Source organism: Mycotypha africana (genome assembly GCF_025528875.1).
Source record: "Mycotypha africana strain NRRL 2978 chromosome Unknown BDF20scaffold_19, whole genome shotgun sequence".
NCBI lineage: Eukaryota > Fungi > Mucoromycota > Mucoromycetes > Mucorales > Mycotyphaceae > Mycotypha > Mycotypha africana.
Window position 1 is genome coordinate 44,381 of NW_026515743.1, and position 13,086 is coordinate 57,466.

The following is a 13,086-nucleotide window of genomic DNA, read 5'->3' on the forward strand; positions in this document are numbered from 1 at the left end:
GGTGTGAAATGTCGCTGCTTCTATGTAATCCTTAAATGTCAACTATAGAACAATTCCCGCGCGCTTATTTGCCAAAGTCTGTTTCCTCTTTTAATTTTTCGTGCATCCTCACATCTGATAAGAGATTTTCTTTTTTCTTGTCCTACAAAACTAAAAAAAAAAGATCCACGTTACTTGGCGCGACTATATCAAAGTTAGTAAGTGTGGGGGAATATTCCTTATCTATTTGTATGGTGCATCGCTTCCTGATAATGATGTGGGGGGCACTATTGGAAAAAGCCCATGATGGTTGTACATAATGAGTCACATGACCCATGACGATGTGAAGGGATCTCTCGCTTTTTTCATACTGTATGAATGTCAAATGCAAATACATGCACAGACTCTATTTGTTGTTGAACTAAACTCATTGTTGGTTGGCTCTATCTAGTGATGTTATCAAAAAAAGATTTGAAAAATGGAGCCAGCACTTTTCGCACACATACAGACACAGACAGACAGACACACACACATCCTCCTCCGCCTGCTATCGACTTTAATCTATGGATTTTCATTTTCAATTTTTGGTGTGTACACTTTTCTCAGTCAACTTAAAAGGTGTGTTGTACGATCGATTCTTTGTATGACGAGATGAATAATAGAGTTGAAATTTAAAGTCTTAATATGGGAATGTGTGCCATCATGTAAAAAGACAAGCTCAAGTAACGGACACTGATCATGATTACTTAGAATGGGAACGAGATTTCCTACATGTATTTTATGGTATTACATTATGATGTAGACTAATTTTAATGAGTAAAAAAAAAAAAAAAGAAAAATGAGCAAACAACAGCGAGTCATGATAGAATATTATAGATTAGAGAGAAAAAAAGGGGATATCATTTTAAATTATTATAGTCTGATGCTGTTGTTGTTGTTGTTGTTGTTGTTGGTAGGTTGGTTGAGAGTGACGTTCAATTGCTTAGCTGTGGCGATTGTACGATTGCCAATCCATTCCATGATACCAATAGAGTCATCAGAGAAGCTATACATGTTCTTCTTGAAGCTTTCGAGTGTAAAGTCTTTCTTTACACCCTTTGCTTTTCTTTTCAAACCATAATCCCAAGCAATATCTTGTTCCAACATTTGGGTGTAGGCATCAATACGTGGTTTCAAGTTGCTGGGGTTGAAGGATTTTTGAACAATCGTTTTAAGGATTTCTTCAAATTGAGGTTGGAAGTAAGGATCTTTGATAAAGGCTTCTACCAAAGGACGCTTGGCACCTTCAGGAGCAAAGGATTGATAAGGTGCGGTCAACATCTTTTCATCTTGCATACCGTTGCCAAAAGTATCATCAAAATCGTAGGTGATCAATGTCCACTTTTTGGTATCCATGTGTTCTGTCAAATAAAAGTTGGTACCGGTATACCACAAGCCATCCCAGGCGCCCATGAGCATATTCATTGCCAATTGGATCATGGTTTGGTTGGTGTTGTCCATCAGATCAACAATGGTGCCGGGTGCGGTCGTGTTGCCATGGGTGGTTTCGTTCAGTCGTTTCATGAAATCCATCAAAGGAGCGGCATAGGATTTTTTGGTGACACCGGAGGTAGGGTCTCTTCCTTGGTCGCCCAAAGAGTAAATATCGCCCCAGGCATAGCTGGAATTATCAGGGCCCTTGTACACGAGATCAGCACATTGATCGGGTCCCAAGGAATTGGCCTTGTAGGTGGGGCCGATGTGGGCATCTTTTTGACCGCCGTTCATCAAATTGTCTGTAAAACCCTTAAACTCCTCGTCCGTCATCAGATACAAACCATAGGGTTCGCCGTTGACAAAGAATCGAGCAAAACTACCTTCGGTATGGATAGCGCCCGCTGCTTGAAGAGAGTCCATGGCCAGCTTGTCTCGGATAAAAGCAGGATCGACGGCTTCAGCACGCAACTTGATCGCCTTACGGCCATAGAGCTTATCGTCGGCGTTTTTGTCAAATTTGCCAAATTTGATATTCCATGATTGCTTGGTGTATTTCTTGGAGGATTGACCACTATTTTTGAGACCAGCGCTCATAAAGCTGAAACAATGATCGTGGTTGATATAGGTCATGTTGTACATTTGAACGTAGGAATGGTCGGTATCAGGATCATCGAGAATTTTCTGGAGAGCAGGTCCATCGGCTCTGGCAATGACGGTAGCTATTTGATTGCTATTACCGAATTCGGAGGCTTTTGCTAACCCCGTAAAATAAAAAGAGATGAATATCAAGAAATCTTTTCTAAGGGGACCCTATGGGAAGACTTACATGGAAAGATGGGTGGATAAGCTTGAGGAATCTCGGGAATATCCCAGAACGTTCTTGAACGATCAAAGAATTCATTACCCGTGGTGGTGGTATTGGCATTTGCCAAAGAACGCTTGACCTTTTCGGGCGTTTGTTGACCATGGGCGTTCACGAGAGCATAGTGATATTCTGAGGCAAAAGGAGCGTTACCTGTGTAAAGGCCCATGCAGGTAGCGCTTTCTGCTAAAGCAAAGGTTTGGTTATTGACGTTGACCACGACCTGTTCACCTTGAGAGGGGAACGCGACCACGGAATAGGTGACATTGTTGGCTTGAACCGCAGTGGTAATACACGATAAAAGCGAGATAGCCAAGGTGATGACACCACTTGTTTTCGTGGTGCTGATGCTAGTGCTCGTTGAAAAGAGTTTCATGGCAAAAAAAGAAAATAAGGGGAAAAAAGGGGGCGATTCAATAAGAAAACGATCAAGAGAGAATTTACCTTTTTTCATTTTATAATGAATTCAGTCTTTTTCCCTGCCCAAGGGATACGGTGGAAACGGCTGTTTTGTTTCTCAATAGGAAGTACCTATTGATTTTTTTCTCGATTAGCTCCGTCTCCGCTTGAACCGCCTTGAGAAGAGGGAACATTCCTTTTTTTCTTAGTGTGCTCTCTCTTTCCCCCCATGGATAAAGGGCACATTGGGCTGGAGATAGGCAACGTCATGGGGAAATCAAAAGAATTCCAAAAGAATTTATAGAAACACAACCTCATTTGCTAATGGATACAGTTCTCTTTCTCTCTCTTACTGCTTTCACCAGAAACAACCACTCTGGGCTCTCACCCGGGCAAAACAAAAAATTCAGATTCCACACACCTGGAAAAAAAAACCTTTTTTTTTTTTTTTCTGGTTGCCGGGTTTCAGTTGCAAAGGCAGATCATCTTGACTATTCAAGGAAAGGAATGGAGGCGCGGGACAAGGGAAATAGGAAAAACATCTTGTGATCGTCGTCGAAACGCATGGTGTTGCTTTGTGGCTATAGGTCTCTCACCCCTGGGATCTATCAGAGCTTATACATCACATTCACTATTGAACGTGATTTTGTTATCAACAACAACAACAACAAAAGTCAAATGGCAAATCTTGTCATGCTTATTATTCATGTTACATGTGCTGCAAAACGTCAAGAGCGTTACACACAATGCCATCATGGATCCGATAGAGTTGTAAATCACGGAAAGTAGGCGAGACAAAGTGCCAAGGAGATCTCTCTGACGAATTTTCTATATTCTTTTGTAAATGTTTGTTTACCCGTTCTGCGTGTTTCTGTATTGATTTCTAGTAGAAAGCTATAAAGGACCCTTCGCTTGTTTATTAGCTTTTTTTTTTAAAAAATAAAGATGAGACATCCCTGCCTAGCATTCACTACATTAAAAAGAGACAAATTTCGTAGGTATACGAATCGAAGGGTTCTATTTGGCTGCTTTTTTTTTATTTCAAATGTCTTTCTTTTGCCCCCAAAAAAACGGACATACAAATGGATCGTGGAGCATGACTCGCCGCTCAGTCCACTGATTTCTCATTGAATTGGAACCCCCAAGTCATCATGACAGTAGAATCAATACACGGCGCAATCAAGAACAGAGAACGAGATTACTTCAAGATCATTATCATTACTTGAAGACTCACTTTATTACTGCTAATGTAAGAAATGTCTTTTTCATTTTTCCATTTTTCTCCAAAAAGAAAAGGAAGAAAAAAAACAAAAACCCAGATTCAAGCCGTACAAAGGGGGAAATGTTTCTTTTCTATTTCCGTCATCTTATCAGATAAAGGCTGTATTAGAGAAAGAGAATGTTTTGTCTTTGGAAGGTGATGCTGGAGAGAACTAACTGCTATGTGGGCGGGAAAAAGGAAATGACGCTTGTGGCAACTCCCATTGTTTACCAAAAAGTGATCTACGTTTCTTTTTCAAGAACCGAATGTCCCATGTTACAGAAAAAAATAATTCTTTTTAGACAATGTAGAGGTAATTTTGTACACTTTTGAAATTTTGTTTAGATATCATTTATTGTGTCATTTCAACGCAAAATGAAAAAATTCAAAGGTTTAGACTAAAGAATACAGGTGGTAAAATGGAGTGGCTGCATCACCTATCTGAAAATCTCTTTATCCAGTAGATCATGCTATGGATAAAACATTCTAGTTGTTCACAACACATGATAATATACATACATTCCGAGGTCTTTAGTCATTTATTACTAACTTACTAGTGCAGCGGAAAATCTATCATGTAGAAACCTATTCTACATTTCAAACACATACACACACACACACACACACACACATAAACCAAAACTATCTCCCCAACCATCATTGCCTTTATATACGATTGGCTTGTTTTTATAGGTATCTGTATCGTTTCACTTTTATAATTTCAGTTTTTTTTTTACAAGACTATATCCATTATAGACGAATGTAAATACCCCTATCCCCAGTCTTTTTCTAAAAGAGGCGTTTTCAATCTCTGTAGTTGTAATATTGAACTATGGAAGCAACAACCACACAAAAATATCTATAATTGCACATTCCATGTTATTCATTTGATTTAGCCATTGAAAGGCTTTCATCATTAGGTCAAGTCTATCTGACTGCATGACGACCATTCACTCTAAGCGCCTCGGAAGCTCGCTTGATCCAAACGAAATTCTGGACGGTCCTCGCTGCCATTGCGAACCCCTCTTTCCTCATCCCTTAAAACAATGAGTTTTGCTAACTTGAAATAACCTTTTTTTTTTCAAACAAGCTTTTACAGAATATACATTGTGTTAAAATTCAAACTGTAATACAAATTGGCCCGGTACCCATGCTGACTTTCCACTTTACCTTTAATATGTTTTGTATAGTTTAATAAAAGGCACTTTCATCTCTTTCGTCTCATTACCATCTTTCTTGATGAATGAGACTCTACTTTTCTTGTATTATTCTTCCATCCATAGAATAGAATTGAATGACTTTATATAAAAGATCAAAGCTTAGGATAACTGTTGAAGCAGGGAGAGTCGCGTCGTGTCCCCCCAAACGCACATATAACTTTTTAAAACTTGCTTGTCAACTTGTCTCAAAAAGTTATTCTGCACCTTTATCCATAAAAGCAGATTCAAACTCCATCATTCTGAACTCAATTTAGATGTCCCCTGTTTTTAATCAAACAGTAGCACACATTTCCTTCTTGTTGTTCTGGCCCATATTTCACTAGATTCCCCGCCCCATTACTCGTTCCTTGATTTTTGATTTTGATTTTTTTTCCTTTTGGAAATCACCATTCCTCGATGCCAACATTATGGGAACTTTATCCGATTCCTCTACGCTCATAACAAAAGGGTTGAAATTCAGTTGTTTAGTCACCTTAATACTGTTTAGTTTCACCTCGTTGATTCGTTACATATCAAGTAAAGTATCCTCTATCAAAAGGCGTTAGAGACAACTTTGATGCTACACCACACAGCGTTGTTAACCCACACACCAAAAAAAAAAAAAGACTCGAATGATAGGACCCGTTGTCATAGTTTACTCAATGAGGGTGAGTGGGCCATAGATCACACTTGGCAACCCTCGAGTTGCATGCTCCATCCCTATAAACCGACCGACATATCGACCTGTTTATCGAAAGGTTCTCGTCGTCGGAGAGTGGTGTACATTGGTGATTCGATTGTCAGACAGCAATATTTCGCTCTTTTACAATTGATTCGACCCAACGTGAGTTTGGAAGGAGACGCACACACGAACCGCAAATACATTTTCCAAGAGGAACAGTTAGAACTCGAGTTTTGGTGGGATCCCTACTTGAATGACACCTTTCTACAGTTTTTGACAAAGAGTTCAGTACAGCAACCCAAGAGTAGTCTGATGGTGGTGGGCGGAGGCGCTTGGCATATGCGTTATTTACCTCCAGAGGATTACTTTTCTGCGTGGAGACAACCGATCGATGTGTTGTTTCAAACTGTACGTCAACAAGGTCAGCAGCAGCAACCATCACAGACGAACGGCCTCGAAGGCATGACGGAGGCCATGATGGTCCTACCCGTTGAAATACCCGACTACAGCCGATTGGATGCGAATCGATCCACGTCCATCACGATCGATAAAGTCCATCGCATGAACGAGTATTTACACACTCAATTATTGAATCTCGAGAAAACAACACAGAGCCTTCCTCTTCAAATTCCTTTTGTGTGGAATACCATGTCCACCACGCAATTCAGCAACCATGTCACGCAAGATGGGCTTCATTTCAATACCTTCATCACGCACGCTCAAACACAAGTGGTATTGAATTACCGTTGTAACGATCAACTCGAAAAAAAATTCCCTATGGCCAGCACCTGTTGCTACCATTATCCGCGGCCGACATGGTATCAAATAGGGGTGATCCTCTATTATTTGGCATGGATTCCCGTTGGCTTTTTATTTTTGTCAGCCACCGTAGCGTCCATCCAGAACAACAGTGGTGCCGATCGCCGTGCTCGTGGACTCGCCACTCGACTCTTTCCGTCGCAAAAGATCCTTCAAGCTTCCTTTACCTTTGGATTGTGCATCATCTACATGTACTACAGCGATCGAACGCATCTGTTTGGAAAAATCAACAAACACTTTGACACGACGGCCTTTGCCAGTCTCATGCTCGCGACAGCCGTATTGGGTATGGTCCAACTGCGTCACAGCAGCACGCCTGATAAGGACGAAGGCTTTTTGAACCGACACCAAACGGACGAGTGGAAAGGCTGGATGCAAATCATTATTCTCATCTATCATGCGTTAAGCGCCTCTTCCGTCTCTGGCATCTACAACGCCGTCCGCATACTTGTCGCCGCCTACTTGTTCCAGACAGGCTACGGCCACTTTACCTTTTTTTACAAAAAGCAGGACTTTAGTTTGAAACGCGTACTGAACGTCATGGTACGACTCAACTATCTGACGTGTGTGCTGTCGTACATCATGGATACGAATTATCTGAGCTATTACTTTACACCGTTGGTGTCGTTTTGGTTCTTGGTGATTTGGGGGCTCATGTATGTAGGACACGCATGGAACCAAAAAACATGGTTTGTGTTGACCAAGCTGCTCGTGGGAGGCATCGTCACGACCTGCTTCATCCACTGGCCGGGTGTGATGGAAGGGACGTTTGACCTCTTGAAACTCATCTTTCATGTCGACTGGGACGCAGCCGAATGGCGGTTCCGTCTGGGACTCGATGCTTACATTGTCTACGTGGGGATGCTGTGTGCCTTGGGCTATTTGAAATGGAGCAGCAGCCGTGCTCCACGGCGTTGGCCTCTCCTCCAAGCGGCTACGTTGGCCGTTTCCGTCCTGGCGCTGGTGTGGTATTTCTGGTACGAAATCACGCGTGACAACAAGTTTGTCTACAATGCCATGCATCCTTACATTTCCTGGATTCCCATCCTGGCCTTTGTGTTTTTACGCAACGCTACCTTGTCTTTAAGAAACACGCATTCAGCCTTCTTTGCGTTTATCGGTAGAATCTCGCTAGAGACCTTTATTGGCCAATTCCACATGTGGCTCGCGGGCGATACCAAAGGCCTTTTGGTGCTTGTACCCCCCCGTTGGTTAGCCACGGACGCGACCTTTTTGACGAGACACGATGGGTGGTGGATCAATTTTATGTTGTCCAGTGCCGTTTTTGTGTATCTCTCTTATCATTTGCATCAAGCCACTCAGATCTTGGCGTCGTGGATCTGTCAATGGCTGACCATGTCAGCAGCCCCATCATCCCCATCCTCATCGTCTGCCACCACCCACCACGGGAGGGAGTATGAAGCAGTACCTCTCTTGCCTACCCATGCGACATGGACGCAGGTGGATTCAGCCAACGATACCATGGACAACAACAACAACAACAACGACAGCACGCATCCACAGGCACAGTCAAATCGTAAGGCGGATGGAGAAGAAAAAGAAAAAGAGGAAGAGCAAGAGCAAATACAAGTACTAGAACAAGAAATGGAAGTATGGGAATCGATGACCCACCCAGAAAAGAAAAGAAGCATCAGCAGCATCTTTAAAAGATGTTGCCAATGGAATAGTTTGAACCGACTGATGCATGATACCCGATTCAAAGTTGTTTTCTTTTTTATTTTTATTGCATTTTTCAATCATTTGTGTTAGAATGAATAAAGCCATTCTTCAAGGATCGATGATCTACTGCTGCTATAGCAGAAAAAGTCATTGTCTCTTGCTTTGTTATTCTCGTCAATTAAGCAACCTTTGCTTTGATGCACTTTTGGCAAGATAAAAAAGATGCCCGTTCGATTGCTTTATCCCTCAATCACATTCAACTTTTTCAAAGAGTCTCGCTGGGAAGTGGCTTATGCCAGGAAGTTAGGATACAATGACATTTTAGCTGAGAAAAACAAGCATTTGCCTTTTTTTTCTTTTTCAATGGAGAATGGGGGACGTCCATAGCGCAATAAGACTTTGGGTGTGAAATCAAATTCCGAATCGCAACCATGAGAGTCCGACCGTCTTTTCCAAGCGGCGCCGATGCCGGAAGGGTTTCCTTCCAAGCATGACTCCAAGCAGGCTGAGTGTGTGTGGGTGTGGGATGGTGCAAAGGGAAGAAAGGAAAAAGGGACGAAACGAGTGAAGAGCGATATAACAACTTGAAAAAGGTGGCAAATTGGTTGATTCTTCCTCTTTTTTTGCATAAACATCGCTTTGTTGTAATGGTATGTCGTTGTTTTTTTTCTCTATTCTTGTCCATCCATCCAATCTTTGGATCCATCAAAGGATAGAAAGACGAAAAACAATAAAAAAAGAATGATGGACGATGAATGATTCAGAACTGCTTACTCAAAGATTTCTATTTTCTTCAACATCGGCACATCATGATTGCATTGTACAACCATTTCAATATTGAAACAGCCTTCTCAAAAGTCTTTCATCACCAAGGTCAAGCTCGGCAAGGCTAAGAAGCAAAACCGCCCTTTGCCTCACTGGTTCCGTCTCAAGTCTGACACCAAGATTCGGTAAATGGACAACAGCCATTCATTATGTATAGAGGAATGGCACTAATTGGGGGGTTTTTTTTTTTTGCTTCATCTAGTTGGAACTCCAAGAGACGTAACTGGCGTCACACCAAGTTGAACATTTAAGCAGATGGTTATATTGTGTTCGTATTAACGTGGTCATGTTGTTGCATGAGCAACATGGATTAACTGTAAAAAAGCACACGCCCAATTTGATTATTGATCAACGCAAACGAATCAAAAATTAAAAAATGAAAAGTATATTTTCTATATACACACAAAATCACAACATGACAAAGCTTGCACTCTCTATTGTTTGTCTTTTTTCACGACCTTTTTCTACGGCGGATGAGGATATGGACAGTGATTGAGTATCGGGTATTGATGGAATGAACAAAGCCCGTTTCAATGTATGGAAAAAAGAGTACATTTAGAGTGGCGAGACTATCAAGAATAGATTTTGTAGCCAGACTTTGATGAGAGAAGGGAGACACACACACACACACACACACATGCATACATTAAAACAACTTGCTGCTGGAGGGAGAGTGAAAGAGCGAGAAAGGGAGAGCAACAACAACAACAACAACAACAACAATTAACAGCCAAAAAAGGGGTGTGTGTGTGTATGTCAAGCCCGTGTGGACGGGAAGAGAACCCAGACTAGTCTCTTTGTTCATTTTCATTATACTCCTTTACACAGATCATTTTAAGCTTTTGTGGATTTCTTGTTTTGCAGATCTTTTTTTTTGTGGGCTTAACTCTGTTGTTTCTCCCTTCTGCTTTTTCTTTTTAGAGTCTGGAACTTTTTGCGATAGAATGAAAAAAGATCATAAGATCTCATCCATTTGGATGTGCAGAATAGATTTTTTCTAAAGTGTTGGTTTTGCAGAAAGAAAGGCCAAAAAAAAAAAGAAAAAACGATGAGAACTTCTTTAGGATCGTTTTGTTCATTTGCAGGTGTCGATGTATTTTTTTGCCTGTTTAAGCCAATAGATAAAACTAGTCGTCAACGATTACGATTGCATTAGCGTATTTGCAAGCTTACCAAGTCCAAAACTATTGTTTTGTTTTGGATGACAAGCGAAACACCACAACCTAGACTTTATCCTTTTTGAATAAACAATGAATATGGAGTCCCATTATCACTCTTGAGACACCAGCAGCAGCAATAAAGATCATCTTTCTAAAGCTCAATTGAGTAACACTCTTTTTTGAACATGTAGATGTTCAAGGGGGGGGGGAGGAGGAAAAGGGGGTAGGCGGAGGTGTGCGGTTGTTGGGCCTCTATCAAAACTCAAACCGACGACTTGTATACAACACATGCTTCTTTATGACTTGGATTTTCATTCTAGTACACACCATTCTAAAATGTATTAATAGAAACAAGAACATTCTAGGCTCTGTTTTCTCTCTTTTTTGATTGTATCTTGAGCCATACATCCCTTGGTTTCATCAAGTAAGTCTTGTGTCCTTTTTTCTTCATTTGACCTACTGAACGGGATCAAAAGGAATGCTGTTGGATAGCATGCACTTGACTTAAAACATTCGCCCATCAAAAAAAAAAAGAAAGAAAGTGAGATCAATAGAATGCAGTTCTGGGTTGGCCAGTTGTTGTTGTTGTTGTTGTTGTTCTCTAGCAACCCATGACAATAAAATTTCTATTAAGGTTTTTTTCCTGTCAAAATTAGACATTTATGGAGATGACGCCAAACAGCCCTACTTTAACCTTATCTACTTGATGTTTTACAAAAAACAATAGAATGTAAAAAATACAAAGTAAATCCAGTCAATAGAAGCCGTCCCGCCCCTCCCCCACCACCACCGGCAATAACTAAAACAATAAGGCAGCGAAATGACAGTAGCAAAAGAACCAAGAAGGACCTCCCCCCTATTTTTTTTCTTGATAAAAATGACTATAAATACCAAAGAAACGCCTTTCTTTTTTTTCAATTCTCGCAGTTTCTCTTTTGTTTCTAAACGTTTTTATTTTTTTTTTTTACTTCATAACGTATCACTTTTTTATTCAGAGAAATAAAAAAATCAACAAAAAAAAAAAAAAAAAGAAAGAAAAACAAATCAACTTAGTTTACCAATCCATGTGTCAAAAATCTTGTTCAGTTCTTGTTAATAACGCCTCAATGACCGCGGCTGTTGTCGTCTCTCAGGACAGCAATGATAACAGTAGTACAGGTGGTCTAACCAATGAGATGGCCTATGCTATTAAACCTTTAAACTTGCAAGGAGGACAATGGTACAGTTTGGCACCTTTCTTTGAAAAAAAGTACACGTACTTATCTTCGTGATTTTTTGGTTTATCTAGTACTTGGTGTGGCAAATACGGTCATAAAAAGATTGCTTGTCCATATTTAAAGTAATCAGAAACAAAAAAGTCATCTATTATCACCAACCACACTGTCCATTCGGAAAGAAAGAAAAGCTTTTGGACTCTCAAAATGACAGCCAAAGTGAATACTGTTTAACCAAGAAAAAACACGCAAAAAAAAAAGCAACCACAAGCATTCAACACACGAATACCATGATCCATACTTACTAACCCAACCACTCATTCTTGTCTCCTGAACAAAATATGCCAATCATTCATATTATCAACCACAGCATCATCATTTTCACCCTGCAAGCACAACTTATTCATATTATCACTCATGCTTTTCTTTTATACCTCGTATTTTGCGCGTTATACGCAGTCATTTTCTCAAACAATGTAATAACAAACACACAGCACGGAAACACCCCACCTAAACACAAACACTATGTACATTTGAAGTAGCCATGAAAAGAAAAAGAAAAAAAAAAAGTTATTGTAAATTTCTAATTTAATAGTCTCTCGTTTTTTACAATTCTATGTACAACTATATGTCTTTATTGTCTTGGCCCTTTCCCTCCATTTACCATAGAAAAAAAAAAAAAAAAAAAAAAAGAACAAACAAAAAAAAAAAAAAAAGCTTAATAAACTTCAACCTCTATTTTTTGACCCTTCATTTTTTCATCCCTTATCCATGTAAAATCTAGAAGCTGTTCTCTTTTGAGTTACATAATAGCTTTTTTTTGGTAGAAAAAAAAAAAAAAAAAAAAAAAAGCCTTTCTTCCAAACAGACGGATGACTTACTTGCAAAACAAAGGAACTGCTTTTCAATGACAACGACTGTTACTATATACATTATTTATTTCAAAAAAGGGCAAATCGATAGTGTCCTGCTATTGTCTATTAGAACACTCACATCTCGTCGCACCCCCTTTCTTGCCCTCCCCTCCTTTTGTTTTATTAAGCTTTAACCTTTTTCAAATTAAAAAGGAGTTTTTCTAACAAAAAGATTCTCAATTAATTATACGAGCCCAGCATTTCCTCCCAAAAAAAAAACTAGACCAACCTTGGATCCATTATCATTTTTCAACGCCCTAGACCCTTCTCCATGTGAGTCAGAGTGAAAGAAGCACCCTAGAGAGATCTCCTTTTTTTGTTTCTTGTTGACTTTGAAAGCGCGCGATAAAACCATCCTTTTGCCCTCGAGACGACGGTCATCATGGATATTGCTAACCTAGCGAAACAATCCGAGTTTGTAAAACCATCCATGTCAATGAATAGTCTTATGCTCGAACCACGAGGTCTTTCAGAGAATGCATAGGGTGACAACAAGAAAAAAAATTGGATCTGTGAGGTGTCTATTGTAGACACACACACTTTGTAAGGCGGGAGTTTGTGTTCCAATCGATCCCCATGGCCGTCATTGAGATCCGTTGGCGTTCTATAACTATCC

General features: G+C 40.1%; 5 protein-coding genes across 5 annotated transcripts; 4 read left to right on the forward strand and 1 right to left on the reverse strand.

The window, feature by feature from the left end:
• Positions 1 to 819: 819 nt before the first annotated feature.
• Positions 820 to 2,727, reverse strand: BDF20DRAFT_902397 (coth protein-domain-containing protein). The gene is made up of 2 exons (XM_053082873.1): positions 2,282 to 2,727; positions 820 to 2,210 (listed from the first exon to the last, which is right to left on the reverse strand). The coding sequence occupies exons 1-2, from the start codon at positions 2,691 to 2,693 to the stop codon at positions 892 to 894; spliced, it is 1,731 nt and encodes a 576-aa protein (XP_052930704.1). The 5' UTR covers positions 2,694 to 2,727; the 3' UTR covers positions 820 to 891.
• A 3,158-nt stretch (positions 2,728 to 5,885) lies between these two features.
• On the forward strand, positions 5,886 to 8,447 carry BDF20DRAFT_830149 (10 TM acyl transferase domain found in Cas1p-domain-containing protein; the record flags this gene model as incomplete). The annotated part of the gene is made up of 3 exons (XM_053078368.1): positions 5,886 to 6,279; positions 6,319 to 8,206; positions 8,336 to 8,447. The coding sequence occupies 3 exons, from the start codon at positions 5,886 to 5,888 to the stop codon at positions 8,445 to 8,447; spliced, it is 2,394 nt and encodes a 797-aa protein (XP_052930705.1).
• Positions 8,448 to 8,868: 421 nt separating this feature from the next.
• On the forward strand, positions 8,869 to 9,904 carry BDF20DRAFT_902403 (60S ribosomal protein L39). Its single transcript, XM_053082874.1, has 3 exons — positions 8,869 to 9,007; positions 9,204 to 9,307; positions 9,385 to 9,904. The coding sequence occupies exons 1-3, from the start codon at positions 9,005 to 9,007 to the stop codon at positions 9,431 to 9,433; spliced, it is 156 nt and encodes a 51-aa protein (XP_052930706.1). The 5' UTR covers positions 8,869 to 9,004; the 3' UTR covers positions 9,434 to 9,904.
• On the forward strand, positions 9,598 to 10,886 carry BDF20DRAFT_902407 (uncharacterized protein; the record flags this gene model as incomplete). Its single annotated transcript, XM_053082875.1, has 2 exons — positions 9,598 to 9,670; positions 10,534 to 10,886. The coding sequence occupies 2 exons, from the start codon at positions 9,598 to 9,600 to the stop codon at positions 10,728 to 10,730; spliced, it is 270 nt and encodes an 89-aa protein (XP_052930707.1). The 3' UTR covers positions 10,731 to 10,886.
• A 562-nt stretch (positions 10,887 to 11,448) lies between these two features.
• BDF20DRAFT_917875 (uncharacterized protein) lies at positions 11,449 to 11,685 on the forward strand (the record flags this gene model as incomplete). Its single annotated transcript, XM_053084622.1, has 2 exons — positions 11,449 to 11,561; positions 11,631 to 11,685. 2 exons carry the CDS (start codon positions 11,449 to 11,451, stop codon positions 11,683 to 11,685), a joined length of 168 nt encoding a protein of 55 aa, XP_052930708.1.
• Positions 11,686 to 13,086: the final 1,401 nt, after the last annotated feature.